This window comes from Hyla sarda, chromosome 10 (assembly GCF_029499605.1).
Source record: "Hyla sarda isolate aHylSar1 chromosome 10, aHylSar1.hap1, whole genome shotgun sequence".
NCBI classification, from domain to species: Eukaryota; Metazoa; Chordata; class Amphibia; order Anura; family Hylidae; genus Hyla; species Hyla sarda.
Window position 1 is genome coordinate 130,091,278 of NC_079198.1, and position 16,514 is coordinate 130,107,791.

Sequence of the window (16,514 nt, forward strand, 5' to 3'; positions counted from 1 at the left end):
TGGCACCACGGCCCTACGTCAACACATGCAGCGTCACCATAAAGTGGCCTGGGAGAACCGTGGCTCTGATGTAGTGGTCCAGCCTGCTGCATCACCCAGTGGCACACCGCTCCCTGTTTCAGCCAGCCACCTCAGCCGGAGGGAGCTGTTTGTCATACCCATCGTCGCTCTAGATGCTCCTGCTCTTCCTACTTTGAGTCAGTCATTCCGCCAGCAATCTATCTGCGAAGCTATGTCCAAGCGACAACAGTATGCGCCCACTCTTCCAATGGCGCAAAAGCTGAATGTGCTCCTGTCCAAGTTGCTGGTGCTGCAGTCCCTCCCTTTCCAAGTGGTGGAATTTGTCCCTTTCAGAGAACTGATGGCTTGTGCTGAGCTGAGGGGGAGAGTCCCAAGCAGTCATTTCTTTGTGAAGAAGACAGTACCAGCCCTGCACAATTTTGTGGAACAGAAGGTGGGCCAGAAGGTGGAGCTGTAACTATGGTCAGGGACAATACATGTCCTTTATGGCCCACTGGGTGAATGTGGTTCCTGCACAGCCACAACAGGGAACTTGGACAGGTCACGCTGCTTCCACCTCCACGCTCTCAAGCCATTGGTCCTGTGACAGTGTGCGACTCCGCCTCCTCATCCTCCACCAAGTCTCAGTGCCCCTCCAGCATACCATGTGTGCAGGGCATGGCGGTGTCACGCTGTTCTTCACATGGTTTGCCTTGGCGAACTGAGTCACACAGGGGAGGAACTGCTAAAAGTCATTCATCAAGAAATCGAATCATGGTTTACTGAAAGGAAGCCTGTAACATGTGCCCTGTAAGGCACACGTGTTCAATCTAGTTGTCAAGTGGTACCTGAAGTGTTCCCCCCCATCTGTAAGACATCCTATCAATGGGAAGGAATCTTTGCATGCACTTCAGCCACTCGTACACCGCAAAGCACACCCTTGAGCTGCAGCGCCAGAATGGTATCCCCCAACATAGTCAGATTTGCAACGTTTCCACATGTTGGAATTCCACCCTCCATATGTTGGACTGACTATACAAACAGAGAAAAGCCATCACCGATTTCTTGGTGATCCAAGTGGATAGGGGGACTCCCCTGTGTAACGTCAATGTCAACCAGTGGCAGCTCATACGTGACACCTGCCGTTTGCTCAGGCCCTTTGAGGAAGCCACATTATTAGTCAATTGCCAGGATTACTGGTTGAAAAACGTCATTCCACTGCTTCATCTACTAAAACACGTGTTGGAAACAATAGCTGGTCAGGGCACTGGAGACGAGGCGCCTACATCTCACAGCCACATGAGCCCTTTGGGGGCTGAACTGGAGAAGGAGGGGCACAGTGGAGCACAGTTTAGGTTTCTCGAGATGGGTGGTTTTTCTAATCATCTGACAGAAGAGGAGGAGCAGAAGCAGCTAGAGGAGCTAAAGGGTTATGAGGAAGGCAAGACAGAGAACCCAGACACACTGTGGCAGTATGCAGAGGAGATTGAGGCAGGAAGTTCCTCTGAGTTACTTGCACAAATGGCACGATGCATGCTCATTTGCTTGTGTAGTGACCACTGAATTGTCACCATTAGGCAACGGGATGACTTCTGGCTCTCCACCTTATTAGACCCTCGCTACCGGCACAAAATGGGGGCCTTTTTTACACCCACTGAGAAGGAGGACAAACCGGCCTACTACAGAGACATCCTATATAGTCAGTTGCCTATCTGTGCCATCGTCCGTCCTTTCGCAAGTCTCAGGGGGGGGGGGGGGGGGCGTCTGCGCTCACCTTCCACTCCCATGGATGCTGGGGAGGGGTGGGGTGGGATGGCAGGAACCGTACCAGCTCCTTCAGCAGCAGCCTGAGTCTACACTCACTGATGAGCAGCTTTCTTTACCCGCATAGTGAAGCAACTCATCCGCAGCAGGTAGACCTGGAGCAGGACCTGAACCAGCAGGTGGTGGCATACCTTGACATGACCATGCCAACACACCTTGAAGATCCGCTGGACTTTTGGGCAGCCAAACTTGATTTGTGGCCGCAACTAGCAGAGTTTGCCTTGGAAAAGCTGTCCTGCCCTGCCAGTAGTGTGCCATCAGAGCGGGTGTTTAGTGCAGCCGGGGCCATAGTAACCCAAAGGAGAACTCGTCTGTCCACGAAAAATGTGGAGAGACTGACCTTTTTGAAGATGAATAAGGCATGGATCAGCCAGGATTTCCAGCCACCAGTAACTGCTGCATCAGAGTAGATTGACCATGGTGCCACACCAACACTTCACAAATATGGATAGTGCCAAACAGATTTAAAGGACATCTGCAGCGCTGGTACTTAAAAAAAAAAAGTTTACCTCATCTGATTAAAAGACCTTTCCAAAGATACCTCATTTGTTCAAAACGGTCCTGCCGTTCTCTGGTAATTGCCACCCAAAGTAGTAAGCAGCCATGTCATAAAACTACATTTCCCATGAACCCCTGCGCCTGCTTCCTGTGAGCTGCTGCTCTCCCCCCAAGGAAATTATAATAAATTATAATAAAGTGATGCCCACAGCTCCTTCCCTTGTGGTTATCCCCTCCCATCCTCACCACATGTTCTCCCCTGTCCAATAGGAGAGCCGGCTTCGGCTGTCTGGAAAACAGCTTACACAGCTATAATGTACAGTGTGGAGTTGCAGGGGTGCCTCCAGCTGTTGCAAAACTACAATTTCCAGCATGTCTGGACAGCCAACGGCTATCAGGGCATGCTGGGAGTTGTAGTTTTTCAATAGCTGGACGTGCTCTGGTTAGGAAACACTGGTATAGATTAAGGTGCAACATTTAGGGACTGAGGACAGGGGGACAATGTGTACTTATGGACCTCTCAGCAGCAGTGACCCACAGGAATGCTATGCTTTCTCTCAGCAGCACACTGCTGTAAACTTTATTCCAAGAAGCCAGTGAGAAATGGGACACACAGTAAAATAGCTAACATGGTTGTGAGAGGTAGGCACATAAAGGGTTACTGCCTTCACTGACAGCAGCACACTTTAGCACCCGGGTAGATGTCACCACGGAGACCGAGGGGGGGGGGGAGCCGGCCATGCTGAAGCTGATTGCAGACACAGGCTCTGTTTCTGCTCACATCCAAACGGCTCAGCTCACAGCCCTGAAACTCCCCTACTGTGCGCTCAGCCAATTAGAGCAGAGCACATAACAGCCTAATGAATATGTATGAGGTTGGAGGAGCTGCAGGGGGAGTGAAGGATCCTGGGAGTTTGTGACGTAGCGTCGACCTAGCTGACAGCCCCATAGGGAATAACAGGTAGACGCTATTCACATTAGAGCCCCAGCCACCAACTTCCTGTGACAGTAAAGCAGCTAAACTGTGCAGAAAAGGTAACGGAGCACAATTAGTAAGTTGCATAACTTCTTATTTAATGACATTAGAGCACTACTTCATTAGCACTGCAGTTGTCCTTTAAGGCCCTAAACATATTTAATGTTACAGACATTCCTCCGCATCAGACCACAAGTAAGTGTTGTTGATATGCATTACGTAAAACGTAACTTTTAATAATAATTTTAGGATAAAATATGTACCCAATTTTTTTTTTAAATCATACAAAAGGAAAGGTGTGCAAAAAACACCATGTGCCACCTACACCACCAAGAATTGATGTGATGAAAAGACCTCTAAAAGGTGGAAGGGAAGGGCATAAGAAGTCTTATTGTGAGGGTCCTGCTGCTTGCCACCCCCCCCCCCCCCACCGGCAATCTCCCATAGTACTCGGCATTCTAAAGAAAAGCCGGGTTCCAGTGGCAGTGGTCCTGACGTCACGGCCACGTCCCCTGTTGACATCATGCCCCTTCCATTCATGACTAAACATGAATGGAGACAGCGTTGTGTGACGTCACAAGGGGCGTGGGGATCATGGCTTCCGGCTGTGAGCATTCTAAACTAAATGTTCAGAATGCTGGAGCATCGGAGTACCCCTTTAATTAGTGCACTTATCTTCAGCAAACTGTTTGTGAACTTTCCCATGCTTCATCCTCCTAGGATGACAGCCATGCAGACCAATATGAAGCAGTGTGCATATCCCCCATTACATGACAACAGGAGGAAAAATGGCTAACTGGACACAATTTGAACAATTACACTTAGAGGTGTACTCACTTTTGCTGCCAAGGTTTAGACATTAATGGCTGTGTGTTGAGTAATTTTGAGGGGACACAACATTATACACTGTTATACAGGCTGTGTACTCACTACTTTACAGTATAGCAAAGGGTCATTTATTTAGTATTGTCATAAAAAGATGTAAGGGATGTACTTGCTTATGTGAGATACTGTTTAAGTGTCTGATCGCAGGGGGTCTGACCACTGGGACAACTGTCTTCTCCCCCTTCAGCAATCCCCTTTAAAGGGCTCGCTATTTACTCTTCCTTAGTGTACTTTGGGTTCCCACTTCCAAGACATGGTGCAAGTGACAGCCAGCTCAGCCATTCACCAGCTGAAACAGGGTTCCCTTCTAAGGTGTTAATTTCATGAGCCGGTTGTCACTTGGATGGGGCTGGAGCGCTGAGGATTCTCGACCCCTGCCCAATTCTTAGGCAGTTTAAGCTAAAAATGCTGTATATTTAACCCCTTCCCGCAGAATGTCATATATAAACGCCGGGTTGTGCAGTGCGTTCGCGAATCCCGGCGTTTATAAATGACATTCAGTTAACCCGGCGATGCGCAGCATTGCACGGGTTAACTGGCAGAAGTCCCGCTGTTTCCAGCAGGGGACAACTTCTGCTTCACCCCCAGGACCATCCATTGATGGTCCTGGTCAGCGATCACTGTGATTGGTCCCTGTGGACCAATCACAGTGATCTGGGGTGAAAGTTCAGATCCCCCGCACTGCCCGCCCCTGGAAGTCGGGCAGAACGGGGGACGATGGCTGCGGGGGCTCGCGGGGACCTGCGGCATAGGGGGGGAACACGTGGGGACCGGCGGACTTACCTGATCCAGCGGCGGGACCGAGGAGCAGCGCGGGACCGGCCACGTGGACGAGCAGCGACGGGTAAGTATGTGGTCCTCAGAGGCAGCAGTGAAGATCTTCACTGCTGATTCTAGGAGTCTGAAAACTACAACTCCCAGCATGCCTAGACAGCCTTTGGCTGTCTGGGCATGCTGGGAGTTGTAGTTTTGCAACATCTGGAGGGCCCCCGTTTGGAGACCATTGTATAATGGTCTCCAATCTGTGCTCTTCCAGCTGTTGCAAAACTACAACTCCCAGCATGCACTGACTGTCCAGGCATGCTGGGAGTTTTAGTTCAGCAACATCTGGCCCTTCAGATGTTGCCGAACTACAACTCCCAGCATGCCCTTCAGCTTTCTGGGCATGCTGGGAGTTGTAGTTTTGCAACAACTGGAGACACACTGGTTGGGAAACATTGTTTCTAACTCAGTGTTTCCTAACCTGTGTGCCTCCAGCTGTTGCAAAACTATAACTCCCAGCATGCACTAACAGACCATGCATGCTGGGAGTTGTAGTTTTGCAACATCTGGAGGGCCCCAGTTTGGAGACCATTGTATAATGGTCTCCAATCTGTGCTCTTCCAGCTGTTGCAAAACTACAACTCCCAGTATGCACTGACTGTCCAGGCATGCTGGGAGTTTTAGTTCAGCAACATCTGGCCCTTCAGATGTTGCCGAACTACAACTCCCAGCATGCCCTTCAGCTGTCTGGGCATGCTGGGAGTTGTAGTTTTGCAACAACTGGAGACACACTGGTTGGGAAACATTGTCTGTTTCTAACTCAGTGTTTCCTAACCTGTGTGCCTCCAGCTGTTGCAAAACTATAACTCCAAGCATGCACTAACAGACCATGCATGCTGGGAGTTGTGGTTTGGCAACAGCTGGTGCACCCCCCCCCCCTGTGAATGTACAGGGTACATTCACACGGGCAAGGCTTTTACACTGGGTTTCTCGCATCTTGAGATGCAGCAAATTTTGCGCTGGGAAACTCGCTGTAATCCCTCGCCCATGTGACTGTACCCTAAAAACACTACACTACACCAACACAAAATAAAATAAAAAGTTAAAAACACTACATATACACATACCCCTACACAGCCCCCCTCCCCCAATAAGAACGTCCGGTACGCCACTGTTTCCAAAGCAGAGCCTCCAGCTGTTGAAAAACAACAACTCCCAGTATTGCCGGACAGCCGTTGACTGTCCACGCATGCTGGGAGTTTTGCAACAGCTGGAGGCACCCTGTTTGAGAATCACTGACATAGAATAACCCTATGTCCACCCCTATGCAAATCCCTAATTTAGGCCTCAAATGCGCACGGCGCTCTCACTTTGGAGCCCTGTCGTATTTCAAGGCAACAGTTTAGGGCGACATATGGGGTATCGCCGTACTCGGGAGAAATTGCGTTACAAGGTTTGGGGGGCTTTTTCTTCTTTAACCCTTCATGAAAAGGAAATGTTGGGGTCTACACCAGAATGTTAGTGTAAAAAAATTTAATTTTTTACACTAACATGCTGATATTGCCCTATACTTTACATTTTCACAAGAGGTAAAAGGGAAAAAAGCCCCCCAAAATTTGTAACGCAATTTCTCCCGACTACAGAGATACCCCATATGTGAGCGCAAAGTGCTCTGGGGGCGCACAACAAGGCCCAGAAGGGAGAGTGCGCCATGTACATTTGAGGTGATTTGCACAGGGGTGGCTGATTGTTACAGCGGTTTTGACAAACGCAAAAAAAACAAAACCCCACATGTGACCCCATTTCGGAAACGACACCCCTCACGGAATGTAATGAGGGGTGCAGTGAGAATTTACCCCCCACAGGTGTCTGACGGATTTTTGGAACAGTGGTCCGTGAAAATTAAAACTTGTACAGCCCACTGTTCCAAAGATCTGTCAGACACCAGTGGGGGGCAAATGCTCACTGTATCCCTTGTTACGTTCCTCAAGGGGTCTCGTTTCCAAAATGGTATGCCATGTGTTTTTTTTTTGCTGTTCTGGCACCATAGGGGCTTCCTAAATGCGATATGCCCCCCGAGCAAAATTTGCTCTCAAAAAGCCAAATATGACTCCTTCTCTTCTGAGCATTGTAGTTCGCCCATAGTGCACTTCAGGTCCACTTATGGGGTACCTTCATACTCAGAAGAGAAGGGGTTACAAATATTGGGGAGTATTTCCTGCTATTAACGCTTGCAAAAATGTGAAATTTGGGGGGAAACACACATTTTAGTGGAATTTTTTTTTTTTTTTTTTACATATGCAAAAGTCGTGAAACACCTGTGGGGTAATAAGGCTCACTTTATTCCTTTTTACATTCCTCAAGGGGTCTAGTTTCCAAAATGGTATGCCATGTGTTTTTTTTTGCTGTTCTGGCACCATAGGGGCTTCCTAAATGCGACATGCCCCCGAGCAAAATTTGCTCTCAAAAAGCCAAATATGACTCCTTCTCTTCTGAGCATTGTAGTTCGCCCATAGTGCACTTCAGGTCAACTTATGGGGTACCTCCATACTCAGAAGAGAAGGGGTTACAAATATTGGGGGGTATTTCCTGCTATTAAAACTTGGAAAATGTGAAATTTGGGGGGAAACACACATTTTAGTGAAAAAAAATAATTTTTTTTTTACATATGCCAAAGTCGTGAAACACCTGTGATGTATTAAGGCTCACTTTATTCCTTGTTATGTTCCTCAAGGGGTCTAGTTTCCAAAATGGTATGCCATGTGAGGGGGTTTTGCTGTTCTGGCACCATAGGGGCTTCCTAAATGCAACATGCCCCCCAAAAACCATTTCAGAAAAACGTACTCTCCAAAATCCCCTTGTCGCTCTTTCCCTTCTGAGCCCTCTACTGCGCCCGCCAAACAATTTACATAGACATATGAGGTATGTGCTTACTCGAGAGAAATTGGGCTACAAATATAAGTATACATTTTCTCCTTTTACCCCTTGTAAAAATTCAAAAATTGGGTCTACAAGAACATGCGAGTGTAAAAAATGAAGATTGTGAATTTTCTCCTTCACTTTGCTTCTATTCCTGTGAAACACCTAAAGGGTTAAAATGATGACTGAATGTCATTTTGAATACTTTGGGGGGTGCAGTTTTTATAATGGGGTCTTTTGTGGGGTATTTCTAATATGAAGACCCTTCAAATCCACTTCAAACCTGAACTGGTCCCTGAAAAATAGTGAGTTTGAAAACTTTGTGAAAAATTGGAAAATTGCTGCTGAACTTTGAAGCTCTCTGGTGTCTTCCAAAAGTAAAAACTCGTCACTTTTATGATGCAAACATAAAGTAGACATATTGTATATGTGAATAAAAATTTTTTTTATTTGTAATATACATTTTCCTTACAAGCAGAGAGCTTCAAAGTTAGAAAAATGCAAAATTTTCAAATTTTTCATCAAATTTTTGGATTTTTCACAAGGAAAGGATGCAAGTTACCACAAAAATTTACCACCATGTTAAAGTAGAATATGTCACGAAAAAACAATCTCGAAATCAGAATGATAACTAAAAGCATTCCAGAGTTATTAATGTTTAAAATGACAGTGGTCAGATGTGCAAAAAACGCTCTGGTCCTTAAGGCCAAAATGGGCTTGGTCCTGAAGGGGTTAATATAATGACTCATGACACCTACTGTAGATTATGTTGTAACAACTTGGAATTTTTTGTGGAGACTGGAAAGTCTCTGCGTGCTTCTCACATGTGTAAGTAGTGTTACTAGTGTAAAAGCAGTTGTACACAAGAAACAGAGCAGTGCAGATTGTGGAGATTGTCTAGTCTAAGTTTGCAACTTCTATTCATTCGTTAAGTATAAAATTTTACATATTTTTGGGTATATTTCCGTCTTACAGACAAATCCCCTTGTTAGGCAAGGCACAAAAATGTCAAGTCAAACAGAGAAAAAAAAAAACAGACACATCTAAAACATACACAGTGATCTAAGGTTGTCAGTGTACTTGGTGATCATGAAGTGCCAGCCCACTAGGCATGTCAGGGGCACCAGCGGGTCCCTAGCATAAAATGGCGCTGCACTGACCGGCGACCAGCACCGCCGCAACACCAGTGCCCACTGGGGGAACGACAGAATGATAGAGCAACCCCAGTGCTGCCTGACCAGACCCTGGGCCACACCTCCCCACAGACACAATGTTGCAGCAGCAGCAGCAGCAGTTTGAACATGCAACAAAGCTCGCTTGCCATGTGCTCCCAGTCAAAGACTGGGAAACTGCCAGAAAGAATAGGGCCCTTTGCAGTTCCAATTTATATAGGCCTGGGCTTTTAGAGGGAGGGGCAAAATTCTGACCAAGTAAAAACTAAAAAAGAGGGGAATAGAAAACACAATGGGATACATATTGGGGGCGTGTTGGCACGCCCCATTCCAGCAGATTGCCGGGGCTCCCTTAAGGAGATCACGAGGGGTCCCAGCGGTCAGACCCCCCCCCCCCCCCGTGATCTATAACTTATCCCCTATCCTTTGGATAGGGGATAAGTTATCTCTCACTACAGAACTACTTTAACCCCTTAAGGACGCAGCTCATTTTCACCTTAAGGACGCAGCCCTTTTTCGCAATTCTGACCACTGTCACTTTATGCATTAATAACTCTGGGATACTTTTACCAATTCTGATTCTGAGATAGTTTTTTCGTGACATATTCTGCTTTATGTTAGTGGTAAATTTTCGTCGTTACTTGCATCCTTTCTTGGTGAAAAATCCCAAAATTTCATGAAAATTTAGAAAATTTAGCATTTTGTAACTTTGAAGCTCTCTGCTTGTAAGGAAAATTGATATTCCAAATATATTTTTTATTGATTCACAAATACAATATGTCTACTTTATGTTGGCATCATAAAATGGACATATTTGTACTTTTTGAAAAAATTTGAGGGCTTCAAAGTATAGATAAACACTATAAACCCTGAAAAAGTGCGTAGATCCTACGCCAAAATTATATCAAAATACATAGAAAAAAGCGTATACAGATCCATAGTAAAAATAGCAAAATTTTATTGACATATAAATATAATTTCAATTACATACATTTAAAATCAAGTAAAAAGCAAATATAAATTGCAGATGTAACTGCATCTCCAAGCCACAAAGGAACAGGAAATGAAGGGTGGTCTGGAGGTTCTGTGTTGCTAGCGTGGATAAGACCATAACAAGCAGATTACGGACACCTACACAAAAGCCCAAGGAAAGACATTAGTAAAGACAGAAGAAATATACAGGGGTAGATATAACTGACCCCCAATAGACCTAGTGGTCAAGTAAACATCACAGGTAGGTGTATGTATAATGACTAAGTAAGTCGTAGAAGAACAGTATTATGCACAAATAATACAATCAAATAGTTACCAATAACAGAGTGACACACGTACACCAGACCACCCTCACCCAACGTTTCACCAATAAGGCTTCTTCCGGGGCGTAATCTGGGTGAATAGGTGGCTAGATTATATGGGGATAATGGTCCAATCACAGTTTGGAAAGGTGGTCATGTGATCTGGCTCAATGGCAATTACTTCCGGGTTTACCTATGTACGTAATAGGGGGGAGACGGATACTGTGATGATGAATAGGGCAGCTGTTACAGAACTACAACTCCCAGCATGCCTGGGCAGTCTAGGCATGCTGAGAGTTGTATGTTGGCAACATCTGGAGGGCTAACGTTTGGGCACCACTGTAATAGTGGTCTCCAAACTGTGACCCTCCAGATGTTGCAAAACCACAACTCCCAGCATGCCCAGACAGCCTTTGGCAGTTTGGCAACCACTAGAAGGGCAGCAGTAAAGATCGCTTTACTGCCGCCTTCCTTCCCCCCCACCGTCGCTTCCCTACCTGCGCTGCTGATCTCCGCTGTCTCTACCGATGATACCTTCTTTCCAGGTACCGGCCGCCATCTTCTCCCCCCGTTCTGCCCGACATCCAGGGGTGGGCAGAGCGGGGGGTTTCCATGGCAACCCCCTGTCGGGCACTGCCATTGGTCAGAACTCATTTCTGACTAATGGCAGGGGATAAGAGGAGATCGCAGTGCTGCAGCCTCGCTCCTTTTCCTCGGGGTGATCGAGGCTGTCACTGAGAGCTCCGATCATCTCTATTTTCCGGGTGATTGGGTCACCAGAGACGCCGACATGGGGGGGGTCTCAGGACCCCCCTCGGCGATGTACCGGGATGCCTGCTGAATGATTTCAGCAGGCATTCCGGTCCGGTCCCCATCCAATTAGTGGCGGGGACCGGAATTATCACGGGCGTATCCATATGCCCTACGTCCTTAAGGACTCAGGATGCAGGGTGCATGCTTACACCATACGTCCTGAACAGGTTAAAATAATTCTCTATAAATGGTTGAAATAGACGGAAAATAATCGAAAAAAGTCTGGCATGAGAACATCCTGTTTAAGCCCCCCTTAAACAGGATGTTCTCATGCCAGACTTTTTTCGATTATTTTCCGTCTATTTCAACCATTTATAGAGAATTATTTTAACCTGTTCAGGACGTATGGCGTAAGTCTTGTATAAGAAAACTGTTTTTAATTAAAACTGTCAACCCGAGACATATAACTTACTAATAAAGTAAGTATCCAGCATGTTTTATATAATTCACCCCTGACATGAAATTGCCTAGTTCTTTCAGTGTAGTGTTATATAAGCTCGTCCCTACAGAGATGAGGCATCATCCTCTGCTGTCTCAGGAGGCTGGGCTAAATATTATCTCTGTGCTCTGATTCTAACTCCCTAGAGTGATGCAACCACCTCTAACCAGCCCTTACAGCCTCCATGACCATCTAACTGTTCTATACACATATACATAAATATGTGTTTTTTTATGTTAAGGGAAAAATGAGGGGTGGTTACAGCAGTGCCACAGACAGAGGAGCAGACAGGAAATGAATACAGCAGCTTTTGTAGAATTAATGCATGGAAAGTTGGCCATGTAGTGCAAAATTCTGCAAAAGCTCTGGGCAAGAAAATGGCAAGAGTGTTGTGGGATGGAAGTGGGCAGTGTGGGTCAGCTGTGATGAAGAGCTGGAGAAAACCACTTCATTCTGGAAATTTTAGTACTGAGCAACCAGGAAGCAGAGTGATCTTACATCAAAAGAGACCCACAGACAAACAAAAAAAGCTTATATGTAGTTTTAGAATTGGGGCAGGCAGGTATGCTTCTGTAGCAGTTTATTTATTTATTTATTATTATACTTAATGTTGAATTACTTCTTTTAGACTCTACACATAAACTCTTGTGAGCTGCAATAAATATAACACTTTTATAGTCAGATAGGTCACTCACAGCCGTTCTCGCCTTAACCTTACAGAAATCAATAACAAAACCTTCTCCAACTAGAGATTTCCTGGCAAAATCCTCATCATATGGGAAAGCATGAAGCTTGTCTTTCCCAACTGTGAAATATGTTACATCTAAAGCCCCAATTAATATAAGATGTCCTCCAGGTTTTAGCATCTCTGAGAACTTCCTGAGATATCTCCTGTAATCATCTTGGTCTTTACAGATAGCTTCTAGGAACCAAACACTGATGATACAATCTGCTGGTGGTAAAACTATCGGATCAGTCATATTTTCCTTCTCAAGGTCACATTTCATAACATGTTGAGCTGCTGATCTCACTTTTCCTTCTCTGTCCTGTAACTGGTCACTGAAGAAAAATTGGGAAAATTGGGAAAATAATTCTCTCACAATCAACATGAATACAGAATGAAAGCTGAATAGTTAGCTTTGGATTATTCGCTTTCATTGGTAGTTGAAAGAGTTAAATTTAACCAAAGCAGCCATACTAATTGTGAAGGTTATACTGTGTCCTTTTGACTGCGCCAACATTTGTAAAAGATAATATGGATAAAAATATGGATCTGTGATAATATATGTAGATTTTTGTATTGAAATTGTGAGCTGAATTGCATTGAATTTGCATTGCAAAAATAAGGTAGGTAAAATATATAATACCCTAAAGATTCACAGATTTGCCTTCTTATCTCTTGTACAGTAGCAACAATGACCCTGTTTCCTTTAAAATTGGATGCAATTACTTCACCTGTTTCCTATTAAGTCCACATGAAGTTTTGCAGCATGTTCCCAATCAAATGCTCCTGTCCGTGTGTCCAGCCATCTCTTCAGCTCCATGATGCATCTGTCACTGACCTTCAGGACTATGATGTGTTTGAAGAACTCACAGGCGGCATAGAGGTGATGAACCAAAGGACCAAGGCTAAGGTCAACGAGGACATCTCCTTTAATATGACCTACAGAAAATATTCAGAATATTAGAAGCTAATATGTTACAACCCACCTGTTGATTTGTAAGATTTTTTTTTTTTTTTTATAATTTTGTCAGATTTACCCTTGATGATGCCTGCTCTCTGTCTCTTTCATCCCAAACCCACAACCAGAAATTCAGTCCACAAATCATTACCAAACACATATAATTCATCCCCACACACACATCGACTTCAGCTGCAACAATGACATATATCTACAAATGATGGGCACTGCAATGGGGACCAGGATGGCACCACAATATGCCAATCTATCAATCTTATTAATGCTGATTTAGAACAACAATTTTTTGATTCACAATGTCACAAAACCTATGAATACTGTCACTACATTGATGACATTTAAAAAAAAAATGTCATTCATCTATCTAGCTAAAAATGGACTTCTCTACAAAAAGTGTGAACTACCTGGACACTACTATAACAATTATCAAGAACACACTACAAACAAATGCAGACAGAAAACCCACAGACCGATCCAGCTATCTACAAAAATCAAGTTTCCATTGTATCTGCTCCAACACAGAGACATTTATCTACAAATATTATCTGAGAAATTCAAACAAAAAGGATACAAAAGGATATGAAAACGCCTTATAGCCTGTGCTGGTTTATCTTCTCTCTTCTGTATCTCACCGTGTCCTGCGGAATTATCATTCTCACTCCTGTTCTCTCTCCACATGCCACCTCCTCATTGTTATCCTTATCTATGTAGTCTATGGTCCTAAAGCGGGACAATTTATAACCTACCTTAGTGTGAATACCCCACTTTTATTGTGCCTATTTATGATATGTAGCCTTTGTGTTTTCAACCTATTTGCTCAGATAAAAGGAGAACTCCCGAAACAGTATTGTTACAAAATGCTGTTAGTCCAATAAAACAAAGGCAGTACAGGATTCTGCAACAGTCTAAGATTTAAGCTTATCCAGACCAACCACCGTCCCTCAGATGTTAAATGCCACATCTCTTGGCAATGCAAGGATGCTTTCTGGGCTATAGTCAAAATATGTAAAAAAAAAAAAAAACAATATAACAAATAGACATGGAAAAATCAACATACCCATTGTGAAAGTTTTGGCAAGATTTTCAATGGGGAATTTTAAGACATCCTCTCCAAAGACTATTTCTTGTTGATCTGAAAAGTAACTCTCCAGTTGTTGTCTGGAATCGAATCCATGTTCATGATAAAGTTTATAGGAGCTGGGATCCATCGTGTAATCTGGTATCATGGGCTCAGTGACTGTCTCTTCTCCGATGCTCAATGTCATTTTAAAATGTCAAAGAATCGTGTGATATTAACATACCCAATAAGTATATTCATGAGACAGTCATGGGAATTTGTTATATTAAAAAAGAAAAACAGCACAAGGAATTGTAATGATCTTCCACTAAACAAACTGTTTAATTGCTGAAGGAATCATATGGGGAAAAAGCCAATTTGATAGCCAACGAGCATTGAAAGGATACATTAATATATTATTTGCAACTGTTAAGATTGTGCGAAGCTATACCTTGGGGGCAACAATAGGTACTAAACTAAGAAAACTAACAATATAGACAGTGTTATAGATAGAATTGCTAACCTGGGAAACTGTAATATAGAACATGCGGAAAAATACTAGCTCACATATTTTGTAAAAAAAACACATGGAATTTATCAATTAAATAATAAACATTATATGAACAGTAGTAAAAGGTAGAAATGAATTCTGCACTCCCCGCATCCATTGCTGCATCAAACGAGGCTCCGTGGAGAGGGAGGGGCTCAGACTCAATGACCGGTGGTTTTGTGAAATTGCTAATTGCACGAAACCACCGTGCACCACCTATGCCATCTAGAGGCCGGAAGAAGTGCACCCATGCCATCTGGAGGACAGAAGAAGTGCACCACCCATACCGCCGGAGGCCGGAAGAAGTGCTAATTGCACAAAACCACCATGCACCACTCATGCCATCCGGAGGCCGGAAGAAGTGCACCCATGCCATCCGGAGGCCGGAAGAAGTGCACGACCCATAGCGCCGGAGGCCAGAAGAAGTGCTAATTGCATGAAACCACTGGTTGTTGCCTCTGAGCCCCGTCTACCATCTTTTTTCCTCCTTCTCCATGGAGCCTCGTTTGATGCAGCAACGAACGCGGTGAGTGCAGGATTCATTTCTACCTTTTACTGCCGTTCATGATTTTGCTTTCTAGTGTTCCATGCACTACCCATGCCATCCCACACCTGAATTTTGTTGCGCTGCCTTCACCGGGATACTCCTTCAGTGTGCTGAACTTTGAATTTTTTTGGTCCTAACTGTGCCTCCTGCCTCTCCTTACTTATTATATTAACAGTGTTCATAGAGACAGTATACTTTATTAATTGAAGGGACTGTATACTTTATTTATTAAAAATGAAAGTATTGTAATATATAGCACATATATGTTTAGTCACCCGGCATAAGTCTTGGCCACTAGGTATCTCATTTCTTTGCAATCTGCTGTCCACTGCATGTGGTCAGGAAAAATCGTCTCTAGTAGCAGCTAGATCATGACAAATAACAGGGAGTAGGAGGACTGGTTTGCCATGTGCTATGTGGAGGAGAAGCAAGAGAACCTGACAAAGCCTGGGCTTTGTACTTGCAAACTAAGGCAGTCTGTCTGCTGAAGATGATCCACACTGATTCTCAAAGGTAAATCAAGGCCTCTCTCCTGACCACCTATAAAGCTCAGTAGCGGTCCCTTTAGTTAATAACAGTGTATCTACAGCTGTATGCCCACAGTGCTTCATTGTAATCTACTTCTCTGCCTTTAGCTTCTCAGTCAAACTGTATGGATAGCACCATTAACAGTATTCACAAGGGGTGCCAGTAATGCCAAAACATAATTGTAATGTTCGTTTTTCTGTATTTTGTATCTTCTGCTTTGGTTCCTGTTCAGACATTGGGTTTGTGACTGAACAGTTTCTGTGTTAATTCTCCCTGGGATGGGAAGAGTTAACCTTCCTGACTTGAGCACTGGGAGGATATATAAGGCCTCTTCAGGTGCTGTTCTTTGCTGGTTATTAGACCTGTCCTCTGACCATGTCTTGTTTATGATGCACCTTAGCTTTTGTTTGTTTGAGCACATTTGCTGAGTTTTAACCATAGTTTACGGTCCTGTTTGATATCTAGGTTTTAGCTTGCCTTGTTTGTGCACTTTGTCAAGTTTAGTATTCTAGTATTGTTCGTTCTGCATATGCTTTTGTTGCCCAAGTC

The 16,514-nt window shown here is 44.3% G+C and overlaps 1 protein-coding gene across 1 annotated transcript; it reads right to left on the bottom strand.

Annotated features, from left to right (window-relative positions):
* Positions 1–12,167: 12,167 nt before the first annotated feature.
* Positions 12,168–14,491, bottom strand: LOC130293259 (nicotinamide N-methyltransferase-like). The gene is made up of 3 exons (XM_056541760.1): positions 14,341–14,491; positions 13,039–13,246; positions 12,168–12,642 (listed from the first exon to the last, which is right to left on the bottom strand). The coding sequence occupies exons 1-3, from the start codon at positions 14,489–14,491 to the stop codon at positions 12,168–12,170; spliced, it is 834 nt and encodes a 277-aa protein (XP_056397735.1).
* Positions 14,492–16,514: the final 2,023 nt, after the last annotated feature.